This window comes from Octopus bimaculoides, chromosome 9 (assembly GCF_001194135.2).
Source record: "Octopus bimaculoides isolate UCB-OBI-ISO-001 chromosome 9, ASM119413v2, whole genome shotgun sequence".
In the NCBI taxonomy this organism is placed as follows: domain Eukaryota; kingdom Metazoa; phylum Mollusca; class Cephalopoda; order Octopoda; family Octopodidae; genus Octopus; species Octopus bimaculoides.
The window spans coordinates 237,359-247,167 of record NC_068989.1 but is presented as its reverse complement, the minus strand read 5'-3'; the positions used below and the strand labels follow the sequence as shown (position 1 = coordinate 247,167).

The 9,809-nt window shown below is 38.2% G+C and overlaps 1 protein-coding gene across 1 annotated transcript in view; it reads right to left on the bottom strand.

Moving 5' to 3' along the window:
* LOC106874717 (acid phosphatase type 7) overlaps positions 1-3,806 on the bottom strand; it is a 26,061-nt gene extending 22,255 nt beyond the window's left edge. The window contains exons 1-2 of the mRNA XM_014922547.2: positions 3,576-3,806; positions 769-963 (exon numbers count right to left, since the gene is read on the bottom strand). Coding sequence (XP_014778033.1) covers positions 769-963; positions 3,576-3,690 — 310 coding nt within the window. The 5' untranslated portion in view covers positions 3,691-3,806. The remainder of the gene's footprint in view (positions 1-768; positions 964-3,575) is intronic.
* Between the last annotated feature and the right edge of the window lie 6,003 nt (positions 3,807-9,809).

Below are 9,809 nucleotides of genomic sequence, written 5' to 3'. Positions count from 1 at the left end.
CACAGCACATTTCCAAAGGTCTCGGTCAGTAGTCATCGCCTCGGTGAGGCCCAATGTACGAAGGTCTTGCCTCACCACCTCAGCCCAGGTCTTCCTGGGCCTACCTCTTCCACGGGTTCCCTCAACTGTTAGGGTGTGGCACTTTTTCACGCAGCTATCCTCCTCCATTCTCACATGTATGTTTATATATATATGTATGTTTATATATATATGTATGTTTATATATATATGTATGTTTATATATATATGTATGTTTATATATATATGTTTATATATATATATGTTTATGTATGTGTATATATATATATATGTTTATATATATATGTATATATATATATATGTTTATGTATGTATATATATATATATTTATATATATGTATGTTTATATATATATATATGTTTATATATATATATGTATATACATATGTATTTATATAATGTATATACATATATGTATTTATATAATGTATATGTATGTTTATTTATATGTATGTGTATGTATGTGTTTATATGTATGTGTATGTATGTATATATATGTATGTGTGCATATGCATATGTATGTATATGTACACAAAACTGACACGGAGCCCATTGCAGGTTTGTATGACTCAGTGGATCCTGTCAAACCACCCAACCCGTGCCAACATGAAAACTGGGAATAGATGATGATGATGACATTCTTCTGTAGCACTTGATGGTGACTTCTGTGATATATGAGCAAAATCAAAAGAATGAATGAGAATTGAAATTAAAAATGTTGCAGCTTACTGTATTTCTGGCCTGGATCCAGTTTAGTTAATGTGACCCGATGCATATAAATGTGCCGTTGCTCAGAGCCACCATCTATGAAGAGGGTTTCAGTGCCTGGGACCATGTATTGTAACGAATCCTGACCGTATTCAACCATTGTAGAGTTAGTCTCACTCATTGTCACCCAAGTAACCACCATCTGTGTCGGATCATCTAAAAATAATTAACAGATTAGAATTTATGTAGATCTACAGAGTAGCTTTAATGCAGGGGGAGAGTATCAAAGAGTAATTACAAAGAGTAACTATGGAAGAGAGTTGTTACAGGCGAGAGTATATGAAAGTCGTTATGTTGGTTCAAATGGAAAACTTTAAAACTGAATTGACTCTTGAAAGCTGAAGTTAAAAAAATCTCAGCCAAAGTAAAAGAAAAAAAATGTCATTAAGGAGAAGCTTGGCAGATTGCTATGAAAGAATACTTGAGGCCAGTGACAAAAACCTAACGTTTCCATTTTTAACTACAAGATGAAGATTCAAAGAATATGTTAATGATGCTGAGCCATCTCTTGTAAATTACAGGATTTTTACAAAATAAAGTCACAGTATAACTATTATCAACATTTTCTTGATTTCTTTGGGAAATTCCAAATATTCGAGTTCTATCAGTAAGTGTTGATTTGACCTTTTATAACAAGATGCTGGTACATCAGATTATCCTGATCTCTAATGATGTCCAATTAACTGATATAAAATTCACCTCTGTCAAAACATTATTCCAGTTATGAGATGATAATTTTGTTGTCTTTTTGGGATTTGCTCATATTTGTGTCTTTTTTGGATTTGTATTTAAATGTGAATTATTTTTGTAATTAAGATCATGTTCTTCTTTTGTATGAGAAAAAAAATAAACTCTTATCCCCCCCCCCAAAAAAACCCTCATGTATTGTGATTTAGTTCTTATCATTGGTATTATTCTGCCGAGGTCGATTTTGCCTTTCATCTTTTCAGGATCGATAAAATAAGTATCAGTTGGGCACTGGAGTCCCTGAAGTCGATTTAACCCCTCCCCCTAACTTGCTGGTCTTGTGCCAAAATTTGAAACCATTATTATTATTATTAGTAGTAGTAGTAAATCCTCATTCTCACCACAAATTTATGACAATCGAAAAAGGATTTTATTTTTTATTGCAAATACAGTTTAATCCTGTGCATGCCTCCCACAAATTGTTTGGCCGTATGCCCACTTAAGGTAGTCTTTTCTACTCTGGGCACAAGGCCCGAAATTTTGGGGGTAGGGGGCCAGTCGATTACATCGACCCCAGTGTGCAACTGGTACTTAATTTATCGACCCCGAAAGGATGAAAGGCAAAGTCGACCTCGGCGGATGCCGGTTCGCCGTCTTGTAAACTATAAATTCTCGTTAGACTCAGTCAAATACTGGGATGACATAATTGACTACCCTCTCTTCCCCCCTCCTTCCCAGAATGCAGTCTCATGTTTATTTGAAACCTCGCCATCATTTATGTTGTAGTGATTGATGTTATTGGGCAGAAAAACAGTATCGGATTAGATGTTTTATCAAGGATCAGAACCTTATCTTTTTAAATTCAAAGAATAATGAGGTTGACTCGGCTTTTAAATCTCCTTGCGAATCGATAAAAATATTGATTTTTAACATTGGCACTCCTACAAATTCGGAGGGACGGTATAATCAATGAAATGTTTTTCTATCGATCGCTGGACGAAAGGTGAAGTTGACCTCAGTGAGACAAATCGAAGGTGATATATAGCAACAGCAAAGCCAAGAACTATATCTTGCTTTTAAATTTATACAATTTTACATGAGATACAACATTTTTATAGGCAATCGAAGGATTGTTATGAGAAAATGATTGTTTATAAAGACTTGAAATAGTAAAATGTTGATTCTATCCCGGTGATATTTTTATAATAAATATTTAGATTTTAGGTAAATACAGATTTCAATTCTATAAAAATAGTCAAAAACATGCAGCTTTAATTTTGATGAATAGACGAAGCAACTATCCGAGAGATGCCGAATCTGAATGAGAAATTTGGATCTAATTTTATTTTTCTTCTATCTTACATAAATCAATGTGTTGCATCTGTTGCTACTTGGCATTCCTTCTTCCTGTTTCTCTGACTAAAGGAACGTTTTAAATTCTTTACAATGACAAGTATCTGCAACTGTAGTTAAGGAAGATTTGGTAGTTAAGGAAGATTTGTGGTTCTGGGTTCAGTCCCACTGCGTGGCACCTTGGGCAAGTGTCTTCTACTATAGCCTCGGGCCGACCAAAGCCTTGTGAGTGGATTTGGTAGAAGGAAACTGAAAGAGGCCCGTCGTATATATGTATATATATATATATGTAAGTATGTGTGTATATGTTTGTGTGACTGTTTGTCTCCCCCCCAACTTCGTTTGACAACCGATGCTGGTGCGTTTATGTCCCCGTAACTTAGCGGTTCGGCAAAAGGGCCCGATAGAATAAGTACTAGGCTTACAAAGAATAAGTCCTGGGGTCGATTTGATTCGACTAAAGGCGGTGCTCCAGCATGGCCGCAGTCAAATGACTGAAACAAGTAAGAGAGAGAGAGAGAGAGAGAGAGAGAGAGATCATTTTTGAATGGTGTAGTATGGAATGGATAATCAATTACTAAAATGAAAGGAAGGAAGAGTCTAAATATATTCAAATCTAAGCGAGGACTAAGAGTCAGAAATAGTAGTTAATCCGTAAAGAGAATCTGAGCAACAATTTACGACCACCAGAAATAAAAAAAAGAATTGAGATTATATTTAGATCTTACCTCCGTAAGATAAATGAATTTGCTCGGGTTGATAATAGAATGGGCCATCAGCCGTAACACTGGAAAAAATCAAAAGTAACAGCGTTACTCCAACGAAAGCTCCGCTGATTGACATCTTTTTTTAAGACTGGTTGCAAGAGTGAAGAAGGATCGACTGGGAGACCAGACTTGTTTCAATTGCTCGGCGGCGACCTCGCAAACTCAATTATTATTTATAAGAGAAGGAAGTGACGTCAGGGCACGTGCGTATCTGGTTGTCCTATTTCATTTGTAAACAGTTGATGAGGATCGTAGTAGTAGTAGTAGTGGTGGTGGTGGCCGCGGCAGCGACGACGGCGGCGGCGGTGGCTTTCGTCAGGCGTGGTTTACTTAAACTGACACTATTTAGGCACTCGTGATACATTAAACTGATAAGCACATCACAAACAAAAGTGTTGAAGATAAGCTTCTATGTATCCCCCCTCTCTCTCTCTCTCCTACCCACTCTCTCCTACCCCTCTCTCCTAGCCCTACTCTCTCTCTCTCTCTCTCTAGATAAGCAGCTGACGTTTCTCTAGTTTTAGAACTTCAATACTTTAAACTCCAAAATCTACCTCCACTCCAACATTAAGTGGTCACTTTACCTGCTAAAAATAGCAGTTGAATCGCTCTTAACGCACAGCATTTTGTCTTTAAAAAGGCGCATTGGATAACATGATCGTAGATATATTATCTCTGTGAAAATTTTAGAATAGCCATGGATGCAATGCCTAAGACCATGGGCCTGCTCGACTAGGACTGGCCAAGGGACCAGATAACTGTAATCCTTTTTCACTATAGGCACAAGGCTTGAAAAGTTTGGGGAGGAGGCTGGTCAGTTACGTTGACCCCTGTGTTTCACTGGTATTTAATTTATTGACCCCAAAAGGATGAAAGTCAAAGTTGATTTTGGCAGATTTGGAATCCAGAACTCCTATGCAATAGATCATATCTAATAGATTAAGCTGCCCAGCTGAGTAGAAACATCAGCTGCTAAGATAAGATGGCACACAAATGTCAAGAAAATGGCATACATGTCTTTGAACCAGTCAAGTGATATTCCAAATTGCCCAGGCACATCAAAATCAAGCTGTTCTTTGCAACTGTTGAATGTGGTAGCGAAACATGGACACTGACATAGAAATGATCAAACGGGCTAAATGAATGCTACACAAGGATGCCACGAATAACTCTAAATGTGAAATGATGGCAACATACGACAAATGAATTGCCTATGGAGACCTGCCGATTGTTTCCGAGACGATCAGGCAAAGAGAGCTGTGACTATTTGGTCACTGCATGCATCATCCTCCACTAGAAGCATCCAGATTAGTCTTGTGGAACCCACTTCATGGTGATGTAAGCAGAAGAAAACATTGTCACACATCAGCAATTTGATTGCAGACACTGGCCTGAAATGTATTCAGGACCTCAAAGCAGTGATGGTGCACTGGGAAGTCATAATAATAAATAATAATCCAAAGATCTGCTTTTCCAATATTTACTGCATTTTTGACTGAGAAAATTTTTTTTTTATAAATGTTCAAAAACTACATCAGCTGAGCAAATGTCTTGTAAATGCATCAAAAACACTGTAATCTATTCAGAACACTATTTCAGAAAATTCTCAATTCTGTTTGAGCATATAAAAGACAAATTTAGATGAGTAAGACAAGATGAGATAAATTTGCTTCTTCTCTTCTCCACAATTACATTTGAAAATATCTCATAGACATCAATATCCATCCTTAGACAGCAGAAAGATTGGAAATTCAACAAAAATTCAAATATCTATGTCAAATGAAGGGAATGCTGGGAAAATGGCACAATATGAAATGGTCAGTCTAAGGAGCTACCTTGTATAGTAAAAGCCTTACTTTCTGCTCCTCTGACCATGACTTGCACTTGTCACAATAAAATAAAAAAAGTGTCAAGCCCCAGTCCATGTTATGGTTGTGGAAGCCGACACTACAAAAAGGATTGTCCATTTCAAAACAAAGAGTGCTACAGTTGTCAAGCTAGGACACAAGAGTTCTCATTGTAGAACAAGACTCAAACACAAAAAGTTCTAAGGTGTTTTCGGCAGAGAGTGATTGTGATGACAAAAGTGAGAAAATTTGTGCACGTCAAATAAATAAGGTGAATGCCAAATTACAGTCAGGCACAGATAGTGACATTTAAATCATAAATGTGGATACTTGGGAAAAAAATTGGTAAACCCGAGATTATGTAAAACAGCAAAAAGAGCATGTGGTGTAATGGGCAATAAATGACATTTCATGGGCAAAACATGTATTGATGTCACATTTTGAAGAGAGACACATGAAGCAAAATTATTCGTTGTGGATAACACAGTCAATCTGTTTGGCGCAGATTGGTTATAACTGTTTGATTTATGGCACCTCCCCATAAATCTTTATTGCAATAACATAAATGGTTGCCCTGTTAAAAACAAGTCTTCAGACGAACTGAAAGAAATGTTTACACAAGTGTTATCAGAGGATTTTAGGTCAATGTAGAAAGACAGAAGTTTATTTTGAAGTGCGTGAAAACACTGTACCTGTATTTAAAGCAAACGGAAAAATGCCATTTCCACCCAATTGAAACTGTAAAAAGTTAAATGGTGGAAAATTTTTTTCCAAATTAGATCTGCCTGAAGCCTATTTACAGATAAAAGTAAATGAAAAATGCTCAAAGTATTTGACAATACACACAGAAGATTGTAGAGATTGTACACACAATTTCATTTTGGATTAAAAGTTGCAGTAGCAGTTTTCCAACAAATCCTGGATACTATGTGATCTAATTGTGAATTTGCAATCTTGTACTTGGATGATATTTTGATCAAGAGTAATTCTCATGAACAGGTGGCACTGGCATTGGCCATGCTCAGATGGTGCTTTTTTATGTGTCACTGGCATGGGAAGCCAGTCAGGTGGCACTGGCAACAATCCATGCATGAATGCTGCTTATTGTGTTCATGGGAGCCAGTTCAATTTGATTGAGATTCTGATTGTAATTTTGATGCTGTCGAGCAGTAAATTTGTTTCCAGCAAATCGAACCTACCATCTGGTTTTGATACCTGCCTGAAGTTAAGGCACCTTACCTACGTTGATTGTGCTCATACGAAATGCTTGAATTCTTGATGTCCCCTGCAGTAAGACTAAAACGATGCACTGAGTTGAGAAATTATTAGATTCACAACCATCAACTGGATGATTTCCACATCCACCCTTCTTCTATTCTCACACGATGTCATTACTCTGCATACATTATGACATTACTAGATTTCAGCAACACTTTACCTCTACTCTATGGCTCTACACTACCACTCTCTCTCTCTCTCCCTCTCTCTCACAGACACAGAGCGTTACACAAGGTTAAAAGTCAATGCAACTCAGTATATGTATACGTTGCATAAGGTGTTTACTACAACAGCAACTCCTACTCCTACTGCTGCTGCTGCTGCTGCTGCTTTGGAAGCCACAACACCAGTGATATCAACAACAATAAAATTCCGTTGTTACTAAAGTCCGAAATATATTCTTGTCAATGAAACAATAAAATTATCTGAGAAAAAAAACTGTCATTTTCGATGAACTTTGAGCTTGATATATAATACAGTAACACCTTTTGAGTAGAGAAATGTTTTCAATATGGAATGAGTTCACTTTCATGATTTTTATGCTGCTTGGTTTCTTTTTTTGTTTTTCAACTTCATTTCTTTGACTGTGACATGATATTGTTATTTGGATAATAGGTCAATGTCTCTATTGAGGAGGAGGAGGAGGAGGACAGCCAACCAAATCTTCACTACGGGATCGTGAGAATGTAGTAATAATCTATTTGGTATTCAGGACACAACTTGGGAATTTTGTCTTTATCTTGACAATGTATTTTTCATTCTTTTTTCTTTTATTCTTTTATTAGTTTCAGTTATTTGACTGCAGCCATGCTGGAGCACTGCCTTTAGTTGAGCAAATCGACCCCAAGACTTATTCTTTGTAAGCCTAGTACTTATTTTATCGAGTCTCTTTTGCTAAACTGTTATGGGAACGTAAACACACCAGCATCGGTTGTCAAGTGATGGTGGTGGTGGTGGGTGGGGGGGGCAAACACAGACACACAAACATATACAGATATATATATATATATATACATAATATGATGGGCTTCTTTTCAGTTTCCGTCTACCAAATCCACTCATGAGGCTTTGGTTGGCCCAAGGCTACATGCAAACGAGACCAAAGCTTTTCGGGCATTATCCCTGGATGAATTGCTGGTTTTGGTGGTGCCTTTCTGTGTTCACAGCAAGAAGTGCAGCGGCGGCAAAGATCCATGATTCCTGCATCAATGTTTGGCCAGTATACTGCCATCTGTGCTAATTGATTCATCCGTTGCATACCAAGATGACTTGTGTATAGCAGATGGAAGATTTGTTCTTGTAGACTGGTAGGAACGACTAGTCTCGTACCGTACAGTAAACAGCTGTGACATGTGCTAAGATTGGAATTGCTCTACTGGATCATTAGAGTCAAGATGTGAAGGCTAACCTTCTCGTGTAAAACGCATCACTTGTGCCAAAACTGGATCTTTAGAGGACTCCTTTCTGACTAAAGTTGAATCTGTAGGCTGGACTTGTAAACTAATCGCTTCAATTGCACACACAATGTCGGTATCATCCATGTCTTCCTCTCCATCAGAGATGGAGTCTTCTCCAACAGGAAGGTGGCTAAGAGCATCTGCATTCTGATGAAGGTTGCTTTTTCGATATTCTATGACATAGGAAAACTGGTTGAGAAAAAGTGCCCAGCGAGCCAAACCTGGCACCGGCTTGTTAGGACCAAAAATTGACAGGAGTGGTTTATGATCCGTTACCAGAATGAATGATCTGCCAAAAACGTACTAATAAAACTTCTTTCAAGCAAAAACTATTGCCAGGGCCTCCTTTTGTATCTGGCAGTAATTGTGTTGAGATGCAGAAAGGAGCTTGGAGACGTCAGCAATTGGTTTTTCATCTCCATTTAAATAACAATGGAACAAGGTTGCTCCAATACCAATACTGGACGTGTCACATGCTATTCCTAACGGCACAGCAGGATCAAAATGAGCCAGAACTGAATTGGATGTAAGGAGATCCTTCAACTTCAGGAAAGCAGCTTGTACCGGTTCACCCCAATTCCACTCAACTTCATCGCACAAGAGCCCGTAGAAAGGTGAAGCAATTGTAGAAAAACCAGGAGGTAAAAACTTTGAATAGAGTTGCACTGATCCCAAAAATGACCACAATGCAGATACCTCCTTGGGTGCCGGCTTATTGATGACAGCATCTATTTTGGGACCTTTCGAAATGCCTTGTTTGGACAGTATGTGTTCCAAACATTCCACTTTGGGTTGGGCAAATTGACACTTCTCTCTGCAACATCAAAGACCTTTTTCCTGTAAATGCTGAAGTAAACGTTTCAGGTTCTGTAAGTGAGACTCTGCATCCGGACCACTGACCAATATGTCATCTAAGTAGACACCAACAACTGGTAGATCGTTTGTGATGTCATCCATTATCTTTTGAAAATACCTGGGGGCTGAAGAAATTCCGAATGGCAACACATTTTCAAGTAAAACTCCTTGGTGAGTGCTTAAAGCCAGACGTCTTCAACTCTCTGGAGAGAGCTTGATTTGGTTGTAAGTATCCACAAGATCAATTTTTGCGAACCCATGACCTCCTCCTAATTTTCGCATCGGATCTTCTGGTGATGGAAGTGGATGTCGATGAACTTCCAGCTGAGGATTTACTGTCACAAAATAATCACCACAAATTCATAAGGGGATCCCTGCAGTTGGTGACGTCTGTTTCTTTTGGACTGGAACAACTGGAGTACCCCATTCATTGAATTGAACTGGAGTCCAAATTCCTTTCTTTATGCCAGCATTAATAGCTTGAGTTAAATCAACTTGGAGAGTGAAAGGAACAGACTTTGGTTTGCAGAAATCAGGCTTAGCATCGGATTTGAATTGCACATCCAGCTCAAAACCTTGAAGACAGCCCAACCCTGGCTTGAACAACTCTGCATATTCATCGCAAAGTTTTGAACATGCCTCTTGCAAATGTGCATCTACCTTGCGGAGATGAGAAGATAGCATGCATTGTTGTCTCTCAAATATTTAAAATCTACAATTAAGAGCCCTATCTACTCGCTGGCGGTAACCCGCCCTCC